The sequence below is a fragment of the Squalius cephalus genome, assembly GCF_949319135.1.
Source record: "Squalius cephalus genome assembly, chromosome: 17".
Lineage (NCBI taxonomy): Eukaryota > Metazoa > Chordata > Actinopteri > Cypriniformes > Leuciscidae > Squalius > Squalius cephalus.
This window is the reverse complement of record NC_137138.1, coordinates 10,928,794-10,948,752: the sequence shown is the minus strand read 5'-3', so window position 1 is coordinate 10,948,752 and position 19,959 is coordinate 10,928,794. Positions and strand designations below refer to the sequence as shown.

The window sequence follows — 19,959 nt, the reverse complement described above, 5'->3', positions numbered from 1 at the left end:
AGCAGACACTTTTATCCAAATATAATACTAGAAAATTGAAAGGTACAGGCTACAACAGTGACAAAAATGAAACAATAGTGAAAGAATAGTTTAATATATATATTTTTTTGTCACTAATCAAATAATAATAATGTCTTTTCAAATAAACATTTCACTCAAATTTTGTTATACTGATATGTATGTGTACATGTATTTATTTATTTTTGTTCTCACTGTGTCTAGTTAGATTAAGAATATCCTTATGTAAATGCTATTTATTTATTTATTTCATATAATTAAAAAAACTTTTAGGATTTTCACTAATTTAAAACTAAGAACTTTTCACTCAAATGTTATGCTCATAATATAAATGACAGTTAAAAATATTGTATCAAATGAAACGGGTAATGTTCTCTAGTGTCTCAGACTTTTGAATCCCAGTGCAGTGAAGTAGGATAGATTCAGTTATTCCTAAACAACAGAAGAAGACGATGCTATCATTCTCATCAGGAACTAACGCTAAGCCGTGCAGGATCACGGTCCCATGTGGGGATGTTCCCTTCTCTCCCTGTGCAGAAATGAACACGACTAAAAAATAAGGCCCCATTCTATCACTTCAAGACATAATGCAGTATTTTCACACACACAAAAAAGATCTTTAAAAGCTGAGAACCATTTTATCTTCCCTATGTTTTTCCCAAACTGCAGTTCATAGGTGTGAGTCAAACCTTTTTATGTAAAGCTGGGACCTGTGGGCCCTGGTGTTCATATATATTATGGGTAACCCTTTAGTTTAGGGTTCAATTCTCACTATTAACTAGTTGCTTATTAGCCTGCATATTACTAGGATATTGGCTGTTTATTAGTACTTATTAAGCACATATTAATGCCTTATTCTGCATGCCTTATACCCAATACCTAAACTTGACAACTACCTTACTAACTATTAATAAGCAATAATTAGGAGTTTATTGAGGCAAAAGCTGTAGTTAACAGTTAGTTAAAAATGAGAATTGGACCCTAAACTAAAGTGTGACCATATTGTGTGTATACTGTGGTAATAAATGTTCAATCAATACTGTAAAAGGGCCATATCATACATATATACACACGCACACGCACACACACACACACACACACACACACACACACACATATATATATATATATATATATATTTTTATATATATATATATATATATATATATAGTGTGCTGTGTATATGTATGTATGATATTACCTCTTTAAGGCCCTTTTACAGTATTGATTGAACATTTATTACCACTTGTTTTTTTTGTGTTTTTTTTTTTCCGATTTCCACTGTCTCTGTTTCTCTATCTATACACCTCTATCTATATCTTGAGGTTGTTTTCTCATCACATTGTCTTCCTAACTCTGCGGTGGCCGGATCTTTCTCTTTCAATCTCCCTGTGGTGTACTGAAGTGGATGTGCCATACCTGAACTCATTCAGAAAGAGGCAGCAATTTATTACCGCCAATCCTCTGCTACTCTGGGTTTGCACTCAAAAAAAAAACAGCCTTTATTCGCTAGCCTGTAGCATTGAAGATGCATCTCTCGCTCCAGTTTATTGAGAGGTGGTGACGTCAGGAGCTGAGGCCCTCAAGGCAGATAGATAAAATCAATGTGTGAGGTTGTTCTGTCACAGACTAGACATGTTGTTCTTGGACATTTTGAATCGACTGCACTTTTTTGTCAACTTCATTTTGCATCATTAGATGGTTTCTGGACACATCTGGGCTGCAGAATTATGTGCTAATCAGCATAAATGATGTCATCGGATTTTGTTGCATGTTAATTATATTTGTTGCGTATGAAAAAATCACTGTGCAGAACTTGCTGTTGTCATTGCACTGCATATTTTGTGACATTAAGAACAAAGCACCATTCAAAATCACATTTAGCTATTGTTTATCCTAAGTAACCTACAATAGGGGCAATTGCCCTGAACTAACCTGAGGTTAAATGCCTTCCTCAAGGCCATAACAGTGATGATTGCTCATAAATCTCCTGTTAGAGTTGAATCCTACAAACTTTTGGTTACAGCCCACATTTCTAACCACTTAGCCACAGTTGCATATTACTAATAAAGCTATTGACAATGTGTTGTTGTTTTTTTTATCTTAAATGAATATGTATTCACCCACTTTTATTCTACACTATATTCAAAGTAGTGGCTAAAGGTCAGGGCTGACAATTGCAAAGCGAGGTGTTTGATTCCCATAAGAGTTACAATCACCCTGTCCTTGAGCAAGGCATTTGATCTAAGGGATTTATTCCTGTACTATAAAATTACTATAATTTATAATGCCATAAGAGTACTACTGGGAGTACTGTAATTTGCTTAGGAAAAAAACGTCTGCTAAATGACTACTTAGGAAAAAGATGTTGGTTGTACAATCCTTGTTTTCAGCTTTCTTTTATGTCACATACACACACACATAAGCTATATATATATATATATATAAATCTGTGCACTTTCCAGCTTAAAGGACCACTAGTGGCAGTAAAATACCAACTTTCTTCATTCTTTTTCACACAAATTATTAACACAAGGGGAAATTATTGATAAATAAAGACTTATTTTCATACCGTTCCCTGCACAATACTATGTTATGACCTCAAAACACTTATCACCTTTCTTTAGGCAAATTCATCCACGATGTCCATGGTGTTTAATTCACGGCTTCGTGCATTCTCAATTAACAAGATATTCTGTGACATGGTGCACTGCAAACTTTTTTTTTATTAGCTTCAGTTTTAAAAAATGAGCGCTCCGCTGAAGCAAAAATAACCTCTCACACACCTTTTTTAATTTGGCGCTACGATGCAGCGTTTGCACGTAGTGCAGCGTCATTTAAAAAATGACGGCGTAGTTCTACGGCAGCCGCGGGGTGCAAAAAATCACACATGCACACAAGAAATTACAGAGAAATGAGAAATTACTGCACATGACATGCATACAAAAAATATATTTATTGTGGCCACAAATTAATGAATACATTCCCTCTTTCTATTGGGCGGCGGGGTGATAGTGTCCAAGTATTAATTGCCACTTTACATGTAAATTGCACACCGCATTGTAAAAAGCATAGCATTGTTATTTAGCAAACCACTCTTCTGATTTTACAGTCATGTTAAAGAACAGAGAGGCTGGATGAAGAAAGTAGTAGTTGAGTAAGTTCTGCCCTTTTATCTGAGAGATGAGTCATAAAGTCAGATGTAATTTGTTTATCATGGCCTTTGTCAGCATCTTTTACCTCCTCTTGCTCTGGTGTCCTAACAAGGATACGGGTCATCACTATGGATGCACAATGTTTGCTTTCTCAGTAGACTGCATGGGACATAAAACACAACCTACTGTACTGTTCTTAATAAGAGAACAGTCCCCTCTGCACATACAGTACAGACACCCACACAACTGGACATGAAAAGAACACTATGATCCCAGCTGGCTCTATGTGCATAAAACCTTGTGTGAGCAGGAAAACTATGTCTGTAGGTGTGTTTGTTAGTATCTGCAATACCCACATACAGTGGCCCCAAACAGCATTTGGACATGTAAGTTGCCCTTTAAAACGAATGTCTCACAGCATTACATAACGAGATGAATCCAACCAAATAGCATTTATTTACAAAAATGACACATCATAGATGTGTCAAACTTTAGGGGTTTGTAATGCAATTTATTTTTAAGGGTGTTTTAAGTGTCCAGATACTTTCTGGGGCCTTTGTATATGTGAAAAAGCATAACAAGCAAGAATCCAGCTGTTTGCTTTGAGGCATGTTTTTTGCCTTCCCCCAGTCTCCTCCTGAATGAGCACCCCAAGGCTTCTTGTTTTGGTAAACAGAGCTCAATAATTCATCTGTCAGCATACGAGAGAGCTGCCAGGCTTTCATTCATTCCCAGGGCTCGGCTGAGGCAGCATGTTCATCTCCCGGCCCTACTCACCTCACAAAGTCACATTTAGACAAATGAGTGCCAGCCCATTCCAGGGCTCTGATGGGGAACTGTAAAAACAAGAGATGAGGCAGACATAGTGACTGAAGATGAGTTAGAAAGGCATAGTGAACTCTCTAAAGGATAGAGAGGTCAAAGTTCAGGGCAGCCTACATATTCTACATACTCTAGTGCAGGGATGTCCAATCCAGCTTTCGATGGCCCAACTTCCTGCAGAGTTTAGCTCCAATCTGCCCCAACACACCTGCCTGGAATTTTCTAAGGCCCAGTTTACACCTGGTATTAAGATGCGATTTGGTCGATCGGATCACAGGTAGACAAGGAAGACACATTTCCGAAATCAGGAATGGAGAGAACATTGTGCTTGGTACATTTTTCGTCTTCAAACCAAACGTAGGTCTTCAGCCGATGAAGTTTAAATCCCATCTGATCAGCGCGCTTCCCATAATGTTTACATATAAGGTCAGTAGGCGGAGAGTAGGCCATCTCTTGTGGTTGTTCAAATGCATACGACCACATGAGTGTCTACACAACGAAAGCAATCCAGTCGAATGCGTTTTCAACTACCTCTGGAATTGGTTGAAATTGGGCAAGCTCAACATTTTTTAGACCCCATTTACACCTGTATTTTACATCGTCCACTTGTGATTGGATTGACAAAAATGCTTCTTAATACTAGGTGTAAACGGCTTAAGTTATCCTAAAATCTTGATTAGTTGGTTCAGGTGTTTAACTAGGACTGGATGTAAACTCAGCAGGATGGTAGCCCTCTTGGAGCAGTCCCCTCATGATCAATTGACGAAAACGCTTCTTAATACCAGGTGTAAACAGGGCCTAAGTGATCCTGAAGTTATTGATTATCTGGTTCAGTAGTATTTAATTAGGACTTGATGTAAACTCTGTGGGTTGATAGCCCTCTAAGAGCAGGGTTGGCTACCCCTGCTTTAGAGCTAGTATGTCAGTTTTTGCTGCATGCCTCGTAATTCTGAAGACCTTGAGTAGCACATTCAAGTGTCTAAGGTTAGAGGTAAACTCTGTAGGACAGGATGCCCTTATCTACATTTTCACCATAAGGGGTACAATGGGCAGTACACTTAAAAGACAACTTTGTACTTTACTTACATCTAAAAGGTGCATAACTTAGAGTAGTAATATTTACCCTTATGGTGCATAACTTAGAGTTGTAATATTTACCCTTATGTGTAGTCCACAATTCAACTTATTTTACCCATGCAGTTCAACAAGAATTAACCCGTCTGACAGACATTTACATTGACCAATCACAGTTTTCCTTCTTTTCCAGGACAAGATCATGGTTCCACAAGACCCTTTGGTACACATTTTTGAAGGTCATGAAAGTGTATGTACTAGGAATCCTGGTATCCACCTTGTTTTGGAAGTCTTGGAAATCTCCTGTGCCCTGAGGTTTCGGAGGCCTCAGGCAGTCCAAGGCTCCAGGGCACTAATCACTCTGGTTTGCTCCATGATTCAGCTCCGGGTAACTATCAAATCAGACATAACAGAATATGGTTGTGTTCCAGGATATTTATATATCAAAATGTTTAAAAATCTGTCAAATATTTGATGCCATGGACCAAACCTCTCAAATCAAGCAACTAGATCTTCCTCTGATGTGCTTAAAGTAGTGCACCTGTTCCCGTACTTGCATGCACTATTTATCTGTCGGACCATGAGTGTATGGACTTCTGAGGATGAGCCAATTAGTCATTAGTCCCATTATTATTACCTGGCTTTTTATTCATAAAACTGTATGCAATTACAATACATGTACATTAGTATTGAACACCTTGCCTGTACCCCTCTCCATCTGTCTCCCACATACTTTCATGTATCCACCTCTGTTCTATTGTTCCCTCTCTCCCTCCCAGCTGTTCCTTCCCATTTCCCTCCCTCCGTGGTAGGAATCAGGCCACGTGGTCGCAGCCAACAGCAGGCAAGGGTGAGAGAGTGTAAAGCAATAATCTCCCTGCAACATGCATCATTCTCTCAGAGCCTCACGTCAGGGTGAGATACAGGCAGCAGCCAGTGCGAATATTCACATGTGAATCAAACACACAAATCATGACACTGTTCGTCACCCTACTATAGTGCTCAGTACTGCAGTATGTGCCAAGGTGAAACAAGGAGCTGATAGGCATGAGTCTCACGTACGGTGCGAGGGCTCCCTCTCTCTGGCAGGATAATCCGGCAGGCACTAATGGTGCCCGTCCCGGTGCTGCAGCACTGATGACATTGCTCGAGTTGTTCAGAAGAGGCCATGAGCCTCAGACACTTGTGAAGATTAACACATACAATACTGGACATGTTTGGCAATGATGGGAATAGTTATTGTAAGAACTGTGTGGGGTGTACCCTGTCTACCTGCTTTTGAAAAGAAGAATACAGACATTCATTTTGAAAGGAAGAAAGCATTGTTAAGGGAAAGTGTTGTGTGTTGTCATGAAGGTTGCAGTCTTGTAGCCATTGCTCAGTCCACAAGAATGTAGTCATTTTATGCATTGCTTTTTGCTGATCCAAGATTAGTTCAAAATTCACAGCGAACTGTAACCCAACAGTCCTTGCCACAATGTCTAGGTTTGGAGGAGGACTATGAAGGCTCGTGTTGAAATAAATTGGTACTGGGTAGTGGGATCTGACTGCAGGGTACTGATACTATAACCAATCATGGAAATGAAAAACGAGGTACGTTTTGGCATGTTTCTGTGTTGTTGTAGATTGTGGATTGGATTTCAATTTTGTTTTCAGGATTGATCATTGTTGTCACTTCTCATGCCTAAGTTAAACATTTTAAAATTTGACCTAAGCCTGACAGGACTTATATTTAACGTAACACACACATTTCTTCATTTTTTCTTTAGTTAGAGCCTGTGAAGTTTTAAAAGAGAGATTGATTTAAGGCTCAATATTATTATTTGACGGTATCAGTCGAGGCCGGTCGGGTCAGGTTAGGGCACACACTCTCAGTTATAGAGCAGGTTTAGCTTCAAATTCATGCACTTGTTGACCCAATACCATAAAGTGATTGGACACTTGGGTCACTTTTTTTGGATGTCATTACCTTATACAAAATATCAAACCAATTAACAAATAATTTCATAGATTTTAAGTTTGCTAAAGTGTTCAAATACTTTTTGGGGCCACTATAAGTGTGCTCTGAAAGAAAAGAGAAGGCATGCCAACAGAGAAGTCATATTCGCCCTCTGTGGCCAAGGAGAATGACAGTGGTAATTTGGTCATTTAGCATAGCTGACCTGTATTAAAAAATATCCCCATAACTGTAGCAATATTCTTGATGATACTGACTAGACGGGGCTGTTGTAGCTGGGGTATGTGTGCGAGTATGTGAGCATTTACGTTATTTGCCTTTTGTTCATTTGTCAGTCTGAATCAGCCTGGCGGAGTTTTGTAAATGTGAGCGTTTGACCTTCTCTGAAGTAGTCATTGTACTGCTGTCTGGAAGGTTCTTTGTTTTCATTCTCCATATGGCTCACTACTTAGCAAAAGGGCATGGAGTTATTATGGTAAAGTTTTCTAAACGGTCACCTGATTATATGCTTAATAAAGAACAATTTTAAATCTTACATTTTTCTAGAAAAATGCAAGAGATTTCTTGACCATATTAAGTGGTTGGTAGGGTGTACTGGGTGGCTGTTGTCCTAGGCCATTTTTAGGTGGTTGCTAGTTTATTAAAAGAGCCTATCCTCAAGTCTTGATATTTATCAAGTGAAAATATATATCTGTAGATACAGCTTTGGTTGCTTTTTCAATATAAGCATATATACACTGTCGGGCCAAAAAAAAAAGAGGTCTGGATTTAAATAGGCAAATGCTTATGACTCTATGATTGGATCATTATTGCAGTGATTATTATGTTTCTAGCATGTTATATGTTTGACAACAGTTCTTCTAACCCTAATTGATGGAGTGTGTAGCTTTTCATTTCTTAAACAACCATGTTGGAAGACAAATCATGGCCATATTCCAGGATGACAATGTCAAGATTCATCAGGCTCATATTGTGAAAGAATGGTTGGGAGGGAGCATGAATAATCATTTCCACACATGAATTGGCACCTCTGAGTCCGACTTTAAATTCATAGAAACCTCTTGATCAATCAGTTCTTATAGTTTATATTTATTTATATTACAATTTTTGTAGTTATAGAGTTTATATCCCACAATTCTGAATCTATAACTCGCAATTATAAGAAAAAAAGTCAGAATTGTGAAATAAAAAGCTGCACTTACTAACTTATTCATGCGGTGAACATCATCATTCAGTTTTTAACTGAATGGACAAAAGCAGCTTTGAAATTCTGCCTGACCTTTGTGTTTCAAGGACGACAGAAAATAGTACAGGGTAGGAACCGCAGTTAGTGACGACAGTTTTATTTTGGGGTCAACCATTACTTTTAATAGGGTTATAAATAACTGCAAGCAAACAGCACTAAACCATAAATAACAACCGTGTTGTAATGATCCATTAAGATGTTTGCAAAGCCATGGCATGATGTTGTTCAAATTTGTGGTCCTTCCGTTTTCGTCATCCCTTGTGACTAAAGATGGTCTGTAGTGACAGGTTTCAGAGGAGAGGTGGAGAGTCTGGGGGTGTGTGCGTATGACTCAAAAGGTATCCGGGGGGATCTGCGCTGTAATTATCTGTTTAATGATGTGTACATCCAGGGTTTCTAAATAAATCAACACCGCTGCCTCCACACAGTGGTGTCATCTGGAGGATGATACAGCATGTGTGACTTTTCCTGTCTCAAAATAATCACTTACTTTACAGTAAAAGGATTTGTTTAAAAAAATCTTCTGCATCATTACCTTTTCATTACTGGCAGGGCTAGGAGTAATGTTGAATCTAAAGCAATGTGAGCTGACCTACATTGCTACCCAGACTTATCAGTGTTTCATTGTCTCTCCTCATACTACTGCAGATCCAATTTGTAAGGCTCTGTCCCAAATAGCACCCTATACACTCGTGGTCTTCCTACAAGTCAGCACTTTTGTGACATAATGCCGCTTTGACTGTCGGGTCGCTTCAGTGCATGCTCGGCAAAAGTGCGCACATCAACCGCAAAGGGGGCATCAAGAGCACCCTTCAGAAACCTAAGTCCACTAGACTGTAAGTGCATATGAAGTGTGCCATTTGGGATAGGGCCTAAATGTAGTCTCTCACAATAACATTTGTTTATTTAGCAGGTTGTTAAGTTTAAGTTAAGCTCATAATGTGGCATAATGTTGATTACCACAAAAATCATTTTGACTCTTTCCCGGTTTTCTTAAAAGTAAAAAAAAAAAAAAAAAGATGAAAAAATTTAGTTTAAGATCAAGCACTTATCATGAAATTAAATAGGGTGACTTTTGGGAGATTGTTATAATGTTATAAATAAACATTGATTCTTCTGTCAAAACTTGTATATTATTTTAGCTGTAAAGTTGTAATTGTTAAGGTTGTTTTAGGAATTACATTGTCATGGCAAACGAAGATGTCAAATTAGATGAAGCTTTACACAGAAAAGGTTAGTAAGCCATTTTTTCAAATTAAAGTAATATTAACACGCATATTGTCGACATCTTCTGTCTTTACTGAAACGGAAAATAAAAGTGGCAATACATCTGAGTGAAATAAAGAGAAAATACATTTTTGTTGTAACTGACACATTGTATTAAACCTTTGAATATTTATTTAAGGTGCAATAATGCATGCAGACTTTTACTGTGAAACCAATGCAGGATGTCATTTTCTACGGGATAAAAGTGTAAATATTTGTGTTTTGTGTTACATATGTCAACTGTACATTAAAATTCTTTAAACGACTTGAACAAAAATTGTAAACTATGTGGAAATAATATATAAATCCATCAGATATATACTTATTTCTCTAGGACATTTGCTGAATCGCTATGATAATCGGAATTACACACTTGCCTTGTGTACCTACATGATTACCAATTATTGCATTATTCAAATTAAGTTTCAAATTATGTTAAGTGGCAAAGATTAAGGGTCTCCCTGTTGCAATTATCATAACGAGTTTTAAGGATGGCTCTTCTTGCTTGTGTCAGTGGGAGTTTATGAGATTTCACATGCCATTATTAGCGACTGTCAAAACACAAATGTGTTGCAGGAGCTCTGGCACACAATGAGCCAGTGGAGTAATGGAATGCGAGTGTTTTGGCTGACCTTGTTAGGTTATTTGTGTTGGAACAAACAGTGAGTGATGGGAACAGCAGTGCCCCCCTCCAGAAATGATCCAGGTGTGTGTGCGAGAGAAAAATAGAGACTTTGTCCCGAGTTCAAACGGATGAGGGCATCCTGTCTGGAGGAACATAATGTTTCACCATTCCCTCTTAATCATCATCATCTAGAAGAATAAGACACAAAAGCGCAAATGCAATGTCGAGCTCATTTTGTGTGCGAGCATCAGGTGCTGAGTTTTTTTTTTTTTTTTACACTTCATTTAATATTTGTCTTCTCAGAGGACATTTCTTGCCATAACTTCAGAGTTCACAATGTTGCCAATGTGTTTCATTTAGTTGGAAAATGAGTCTATTATGCAGAGGTGGGGAATTGTTCTTAAAACATTTTCTAAATAATTAATCTGTAACGCTTAGCAGTGCATGATGTGAACATCCAGTGCCGTCTGTGTGGGGATAATTAACAAATTCTATCGGCTTTATCGCCAGAACATGTTGTACACAGTGCTGCACTTCTTGGTGCTGTGTTAAAGAAAGGGCATTTTGTCATTTTCATTTCTGCTTTTCCTCCCTTCATCGGCAGTCCCACCACGCACACTCGCAGCCCAGAGCTACGGATTATTTGCTTTAAAAAACGGCATTGGCCACGGGAAAAAACCCAGAAGCTCTGTATTGTTCTTAAATCCATCTGACTTCTGTTTCTTTCCATCTGTCTCCCTGTATGACACAGATAGATACCCCATGCGTTTGCCTAGGACAGAAAGGTTTTGTGACCTCTTCAGATGACTTGACCGAGTTCATACAGTAGTGTCACTAATGCATGTTTAGTTTGGATCTTCATTCTACTGATGCTGCAACACTAAAGCCTGTGTTTTTATGCACTTGCTTGTGTAGCCATCCTACAGCAGAGGGATGATTTGTTTGTTGTCTGTTACAGTGAGGCTACAGCAGACGGTTAACATGCTATTGTGGAGCAAGGGCACACTGCTGCACTCCAGACCTGTCTGTGCATGTGCCTGTGTGAGTGTGCATGGCGCTACAGTCACATTCATAATGTCTGAAACCATTATAAGGTATGCATATACATGCAAACGTTTGGATAATCAATTATCTATTTCTACCTGATATGTGTAACCTAATACAATAATATTGAATACGATTTTTTTAATACAAAATTTAGATGCTAGCACATGAAGCATTTTTAGGTTGTCTAACAAACATATAGATGGATGGATGGATGGATATGGATGCACAAGATAGAAATAGTACATAGATATGGATGGACAGAGGAATATTTGATAGATATGGACAGACAGACAGGATAGATAGATAGATAGATAGATAGATAGATAGATAGATAGATAGATAGATAGATAGATAGATAGATAGATAGATAGATATGGACGGGCATTTAAATATTCCATATGGATTACGCACAGTAAGAATTGCACCATTATTTAACTATACAGCAATGCCCTTAAAGTGTTATGATTCAGGTAACATTATATGAGAAGTGCGGTATTCCAGCTCATTCTGTACCTGGCATTTAGCGCTGGACGAGTGGGTGGAATTGGAGGAGTGGTCGCTCCATATATGGTCCCACTGGGTTTCCTGCCTGGACCCTCACACACTACCATAACACTCTTCAAGCCATCGTGTCTCTCTCATTTCAATGAGGAGAGGGAGAGAGAGAGAGAGAGAGAGGAGGGGAGGGACGTGCTCGTGCGTGTGTTTTTTCTCTAACTAGTTGACCCCAGCAAGAGGAGACGGCAGCATATCCTCTGTCCCGCATCATCTTCAAATTTTGCGTTATGATATAAACAGTCCTTTATGTGAACGCCAAAGGATCCGCATTCTTAAAGCAACCTGTTCCATCCCGTTTTCCACGCGTTTTCTTCAATGCTTTGACATCTGGAATGTGCTGTTTTCTTGCAAGCGTTGTTTCCATGCCAGCATGGGAACTGCAGCGTCCAAAAGGAAGAATCTGAGAAATGATGCGATTTCTTCGGTGGCAGCCAAAGTTAGGTGAGTGTGTGCTTTTGTCAACTCGTTTTGGGTCATGCACTGCATGAAGCCCATCAGCTCAGCTCTGCATTCGTACGTGTGTATTCAGAGCTCTGCGCGCACTGCCACTGAACTTACAAAACGGGGATCTGGATTCTCATTCATGTGCGAAAAGAAAGGTCAGCCGTGATATTTGTTTGAGCAGACGGGTCATTTTGAAGATAGATGTCACGAATACGAGTGTATTTGTTAATGTTATCATGTGAACAGTTAATGGTAGGCTAATTCACCCGAAATGACGTTTCTGTCATTATTTACTTTCCCTCATGTTGTTCCAGACCCGTATGACCATATTTCACAGGGGGAAAACATCTGAAGTATGTCTTTAAATGCAAAGGCTGGTGACTGAATATGTCTAGCCTCATAAAAAAATCATATGTTCATAAAAGAATAATAAAAGTCTTCTAGAGCATAGAAGAATTCATGAAAGATTCGTTTGTGTTGAATCTTTCCATTGAATCATTCCTACTTGTATGGCTCTAAAGTCTACATCTTTGTAAAGATTTATAGTGTATAATAATTTTGTTTGGTGTTTATTTTGATGATAGGCTACTATTATGGTGCTTTTGCATCCTTGACATATTCAGTTACCAAGACAGGCAAATACAATTTTCAGAATTTATCTTTTTGTGTTCAGCTAAAGAAAGGAAAATCTTTTTAGATTTTTGGGTGAGCTATCCCTTTAAATAAAGGATCCCACAACTTAATTAATATATTTATTCAGTAATTCATTTTATTATTTACTCTTGAGTGTAGAAAAAACTTTTTTTTCCTAAATTAACTCTAACAATATGCATAGATGTGAGAATGCTGTTGCAAAATCCATTTTAAACTTCCATTTTATTCCAAAAGTCTGCTTGACTGCCTTAAGCTGTTTTGTTGCTGGTCTAAGATGGTCTAGCCCATGCTGTTGGACCAGCTTTCAGTTTAAGATGGATCTTCTTGCAGGGCTGCCTATTAAAGTAATCTTCTCACCTGTCCCAACTGTAGATCAAAGCATTGACAGCGTCCTTCACCTTGCAACAGGCAAGTAGGCACAAGACTGACTCTATCTGTCAATTATCCGTGACTGACTCGTACTGCGCCTGGTGTTTCTGTGTCACGGTGAATTATATTGTCATAGGAAAACCGACTTGCAGCATTGTAACCTAGAGAATGATATAGTCACCACAAGCATTAAATCAACATGTTATTTTAAGACAACTTAGCAGCACGTTTTCACTATTATTCATGAAAACCCCTTATTGACTTCTAGTCTTGCCTATAGACCCATTCTTACATAACTAGTGTGTGTTTAGCTCTCATGTGTATCACGTCTGTCATAATTCACAAGATGGCAGGTGGTTCACCTTCTCACCCTAATGTCTGGGCCTGGTTCCTCAGGGATGCTGTGAGTCATTACATTCTTAACGTTCACATGCAAAATGGATTGTGTTTGTTGCATTTGAACAGATAAACTCTGGCACTGTCATTCCTTGTAGATAGATGACATTGAAATGACCTTGTCGGCTAAATCTTGCTGTAGACATACAGCATTCAGGCATGGATTGAGGTGGTGAATGGGATGGCATTCCTTTACCTCAGTGCATTTAAGTGTGTGTGTGTGTGTGTGTGTCATAAGCCTGAACGAGCGGCTGTTCAGTATGCAGGGCAGGTATATTTGTGCAAACGGCTTTGAATGCTTAGTAGAAATGACCGATGTAACAGAGAACGGTAGACAGCATTCTAAGCAGACACAACATGTTAATGGCATGAATAGAATGAGTAATCCAAGACAAGCAATATAAATGTAATCTACTGAATGCTGAAAATATGAACCTTTTTTGATTAATTATGATCAATTAGTTGGTGAATGTCTCTAGGTGATTAGCTGTAGGGCAGTGTTTCTCAACCAGGGGACCGGGAACCACTAGGGGGCCTCAGCACACTTCTACGGAGGCCGCAAGGTGGCTTCAAATAATTTAAAATAAGACAAAAGGTTTAAAACAAGGTTTTAAATGAGCTAAAACAGCTAACAATCAAGGTGTAACTTGAAATCATATTTCTTATTTTAATAGTTCCCTTAACAGCGGCCATTTTTATTTACGAACCGCGGTTCTCATGATCTTGGACGGTAATTACAAACTAGAAAAGTCATGTAATAAAAATGTTTTTCAAAATGGTCTTCAAATGTTGTCTGTCAATAGAAGAGGGTCTTGGAGTCCAAAAAACAATTGAGAGCCACTGTTCTAAGGTTTGTCTCTAGCAAAATAAAGGGGCCATAAAACTGCCTTGAATGAAATGAAAGCAAGTTTCACTGGAGTAATCAGAAAGCATTCAGACTTCAGACATGGAACCTGTGCCCTGCAGGAAGAAACCGCACATTTGCAAAGGAATTAGTCATTGGCCTGGGGCAGTTGTTACTGTTATTATAGGCTGTAAATTATAGTGATTTTGAGCAAAGAAAGAGGTGTTGTGCTATAGAGTAATTATCAGCCGAAGCCAAATTTAAAACCCTGTCACTTTATGATTAGACGCCTGACAGAGAAATGGCTTTTATGTCATAAGCTAGTCATTTTCAACACAGATTGGAATAACATACAAGCTTTGTGCTGACTTACTATTGAACATATATTTGGACTACGTGAAGGCAGTCTCTGGTAATCTACTCTTTCTCCAGACATGGATCACGGTGGGCCTGGTTATGGGCCTGACGGGCTTAGGACCACCCACTTTTCAACAGGCCCACCCAAAACTTTTAATATATTTTAATTTTGTCAAGAATTATTAAAATTCGGCAAATAAGCTCATAATTTGTGCTAAATGTTTAGTTTTCAAAGTTTCATAGCTTAAGACGTCCTCCCTATAAACAAAGAATTTATTTAATCAAGCTCTAATTACGGCTCGTTGTGGATCCTATGGGGCGAGGTGACGTCACCTAGCACCAATCGAGTTTTCAAAACAACTTTAAAAAGCTGGTTATGTCTATTTTGATGTTTCTGAGCAAATTCAGCAGACAGTGAGGTTCGGGATCGGATGTAGCTGTTAATCTTTGTGGACGAATTGGCGGTAGCCTATTGTATTAGTTATTATCTCGTAGTAGCCAATAGGCTACATTTGAATGCATCTTCTCTGTATAATAAGCCAAGCTCAGTCTGTTGTTAAATGAAATCGAAAGAAATGAATGTTGTATGAAATCGTCAAACAGGTCTATTGCCACTTATGAACGGATTTGATTGAAACTGTCGGGCAGTGTTGTTGATCTGCATTGTTGAAAACTTAAAACAATTAAACAGATTTGTGAAATATTCTTCTTCATGTTATACGAGCAGAACTAAACTGTTTTGGGGAAATATTAGATTCCTGACCACTTTTACAGTCTATAGGCCTTAGGTCTATAGAGAGATGCGTTAAAGGTATGATTGATTCCAAAGCGCTCTTCTTTGGTCAGAACCAAGGAGAGTGATCGTGGATAGGTCCGTCCTATGCACCGAAACTTTTTAAAAAGCAACAACATATTTAAAGAGCATCAAGCTATTATGTAAGCACAGATAATATAACAGTATATTAGTCAGGCATTTTTATTAGGTTAAACAGTGATTTGATAACGTTTTTAATTTAAGGGCCACCCACAATTGGTCTGGCCCATCCAAAACTGGAATCCTGGCACCGTGCCTGATGACCACTGAGCTGTTCAAAACCAAAATCTGTAGGTGGTCCATGTTCTGTGAATACACACAGGATCAGTAGTCCCCCTGCCCACTCTGACACGCTAAAGAAAAAGAAGTATCCTGCTCTCAACCTGCACTACTCTTCAATTCTTCTCAGCTTGGCTATGTTGTGCGTTTATAGTTGTTTTCTCTGGCATTCTCAGGTTTGAACTAATGGCCCCTAGTTGTGTAGCAATAAAAAAATAAAATTCTACCTAGAATCACTTCATGTGGCTTATGCAATGGGTTCTTCCTGATGGTCTTTTTCATTTTTGTTCTTTTTTATTACAGTTTGTCTGAGTCATTTTTAGGCTGAATGCTTTCAGGGCCAGTGGGTCAGCATGAAGAGCCTGGTGTACAGTGTTTGTATGATTTATTTACTCTGATTCATGAGCTGAAAGGCTGAGTCACTGGCTATGCTATCACGCCGTCTCATATAGACAAATACATGCATATTTTTCTATTTTGTGAATCTTTAGAGTCTTTTGTCGACACGTACCTTAACATTACGTTCCACAACATAGAGAGATCCAGTTGTTATTCCTTTGCTGTTTGTAGTGTGAAACCTTAACATCAAGATGGAAAATAGGGTTAGCAGAATTAGATGAGAATGTCATTGAGGAATAAGCAGTCAGACGTGTCTTAAAATCATTGCCAAACTAAACTGTGGTGTGAAAACTTTTAAAAGCTCCACATTGTAAAAGCCTATTCACATCACAGACCGCACCGACAGACGGCAACTGACACTTCATGGGGTTTTCATCAGATTAGTGTGTTACCCCTGTCGGCGTCTGCCGGAGCTAGTTTTCACTGATTGAACACGTTGAATCGGTGCTTGTCGGGTCGTGGAATGTCTGAGAAGTGACATAATGTAATCTGGTGATTGTCCGCGTCTGGCGGTGTGGAGTGAATTGGCCTTAACCCTTAAACGCATACCTCTGGTCTTTAGTGACCCATGAAGTCATTCACTACCCTCCTCCTCATTCATTTTTTATAGTTAGACATCAGCCTTCTTAGTATTCCTCAATAATTTCACTATAAACAATAACAAGAAAAAAAACAAGAAAATGATAAATGAAAGCCTGTTTTCCCATTATTTTTGTAAAAATGGAATAGGGTTGCTAATGACCTGAGGTGCGTAACAGTGTAATTATACACTCACCTAAAGGATTATTAGGAACACCTGTTCAATTTCTCATTAATGCAATTATCTAATCAACCAATCACATGGCAGTTGCTTCAATGCAATTAGGGGTGTGGTCCTGGTCAGGACAATCTCCTGAACTCCAAACTGAATGTCAGAATGGGAAAGAAAGGTGATTTAAGCAATTTTGAGCGTGGCATGGTTGTTGGTGCCAGACGGGCCGGTCTGAGTATTTCACAATCTGCTTAGTTACTGGGATTTTCACGCACAACCATTTCTTGGGTTTACAAAGAATGGTGTGAAAAGGGAAAAACATCCAGTATGCGGCAGTCCTGTGGGCGAAAATGCCTTGTTGATGCTAGCAGTGGCGATTCTAGGGGGTGGCCTGGGGTGGCCGGGGCCACCCCTGAAAGCTCATTGGCCACCCCTGTGGCCACCCCAGATCTGATAGGTAGTTGGTCAAGTTCGTCAACACAAGAAATGAGAAATGTTGTCAATCAATGATGACAGCTGATCAACTGATTTAGGGCCAGTTTAAATGTTTTAACTAACACAGTAACGGTCAAACTGAGACTTTGAGAGCTGATTTCTGCTCAGCGGACGTTTGGCCATGCAGGTCAGGTGACTTATGAGATGAAAGTACGTGCGCTGCACGGTGCACCTGCTGCTGCTAGTCCGTGAAACAAGAGGACGGTGACGGTCACACAGTTGCAACAATACAACAACAATAAAAACGCTGGAATCAGTCGATTGAGAGGTATGGTCGGGACCCAACGCAGCAGAGTGCGGCTCGGGAATATAGATCTGATGGCCGAGTGCGGGCACGGGCGGTAATGCACTCGTGTGTGTGCTGGTTGCGGGAGAGTAAAACGATTCGCGGGACTCCCGCAAAATAGAATTATCTATAAATTGAACATCTAAAAACAAATAAATTGTCATTCATCTGTTGCACAAAAGCAACAAGAACAACTAAAACAAAATAGAAACGATTTACAGGCCAGAGTCTCTATGTATAACATGTTTGCATTTGCAACAATGTAGCCAATCACAGACATATGTGTTGATTTCTTGAACGCAGTGGCCAATCAGAGACATTTAAGATAGAATCCCCTCACCGCTCAAAATGGACTTTTTGTTCAGTGCTGATTTCTGCATAGGCTACTGGCAAATCATCTGATTATAGCAAACAAAGTGTATATATTATGAAAGATTCATTATGCAGCCAGTTTCATTGATAATAACAGAGATTTGTGAGATCACGATGAACTGAGATGTCAGCTTTTTAGGAATTATTAAGGGAGAAATCCGTCCTGCGCAGGTCTCTAATGTAGACTTTAAAAAGTAAGTAAGAATCTAAGTAAGAATCTTTATTGTCAATGTATATCAAGTATACAATGAAATTGCAATGCTCTACGGCCAGTGCATAATAAATATAAAAATTGTTAAAACAATAAATAAATATCTAAAAAAAATAAGACAGAATTTAAGAATATATAAGACAGAGACTACAGCTCACTCCATATTGTCCACATGTGTTATGAATTGAAAAACAAACGACTAACATTATATTTACATTAAAAGTAGCCTAGGCTGCAATCTAGTGTATGTGAACCTTTTTGCAGATAAACACAAGTGCATTTTCAGACAAGCTAATGGACAAGTTAATTGAGTAGCCTAAATCATATTCCCACTACGGTAATTAATAACAGACTATAGTAAACACATTTCCTAAATAGGCCTGTGACTGTATCTTACATTTTATGAAATAGTACCATTATTTAAAAATAAAGTTTGCACTTTGTTACTATTATTAAAATCCTCTATTGTTCATAAGAGTTTGAAGGTTTACATAACATTACTTTATAGTAGGCTATATATGGCCACCCCACTCTAGTTTTGTGTCCCATCTTGGCCACCCCAGTAAAAATGTCCTGGATACGCCACTGGATGCTAGAGGTCAGAGGAGAATGGGCCGACTGATTCAAGCTGATAGAAGAGCAACTTTGACTGAAATAACCACTCGTTACAACCGAGGTATGCAGCAAAGCATTTGTGAAGCCACAACACGCACAACCTTGAGACGGATGGGCTACAACAGCAGAAGACCCCACCGGGTACCACTCATCTCCACTACAAATAGGAAAAAGAGGCTACAATTTGCACGAGCTCACCAAAATTGGACGGTTGAAGACTGGAAAAATGTTGCCTGGTCTGATGAGTCTTGATTTCTGTTGAGACATTCAGATGGTAGAGTCAGAATTTGGCGTAAACAGAATGAGAACATGGATCCATCATGCCTTGTTACCACTGTGCAGGCTGGTGGTGGTGGTGTAATGGTGTGGGGGATGTTTTCTTGGCACACTTTAGGCCCCTTAGTGCCAATTGGGCATCGTTTAAATGCCACGGCCTACCTGAGCATTGTTTCTGACCATGTCCATCCCTTTATGACCACCATGTACCATCCTCTGATGGCTACTTCCAGCAGGATAATGCACCATGTCACAAAGCTCGAATCATTTCAAATTGGTTTCTTGAACATGACAATGAGTTCACTGTACTAAAATGGCCCCCACAGTCACCAGATCTCAACCCAATAGAGCATCTTTGGGATGTGGTGGAACGGGAGCTTCGTGCCCTGGATGTGCATCCCACAAATCTCCATCAACTGCAAGATGCTATCCTATCAATATGGGCCAACATTTCTAAAGAATGCTTTCAGCACCTTGTTGAATCAATCAAGAATTAAGGCAGTTCTGAAGGCGAAAGGGGGTCAAACACAGTATTAGTATGGTGTTCCTAATAATCCTTTAGGTGAGTGTATACTGTCAGCGATCAAAATATTGATTTTGAAGATGTTGAAAATGATTGTGACTATGAG

At 39.0% G+C, this 19,959-nt stretch overlaps 1 protein-coding gene across 5 annotated transcripts in view; it reads left to right on the top strand.

Moving 5' to 3' along the window:
• Positions 1–9,005: 9,005 nt before the first annotated feature.
• nsmfa (NMDA receptor synaptonuclear signaling and neuronal migration factor a) overlaps positions 9,006–19,959 on the top strand; it is a 44,373-nt gene continuing 33,419 nt past the window's right edge. For 3 of the 5 annotated variants that reach the window (XM_079846953.1, XM_079846955.1, XM_079846952.1), the window contains exon 1: positions 11,883–12,209. In XM_079846953.1, the coding sequence (XP_079703079.1) occupies positions 12,176–12,209 (34 nt within the window). In that variant the 5' untranslated portion in view covers positions 11,883–12,175. Of the gene's footprint in view, positions 9,109–11,882; positions 12,210–19,959 lie in introns of those variants that run through there. The other 2 variants (XM_079846954.1, XM_079846951.1) reach the window with 1 other exon arrangement.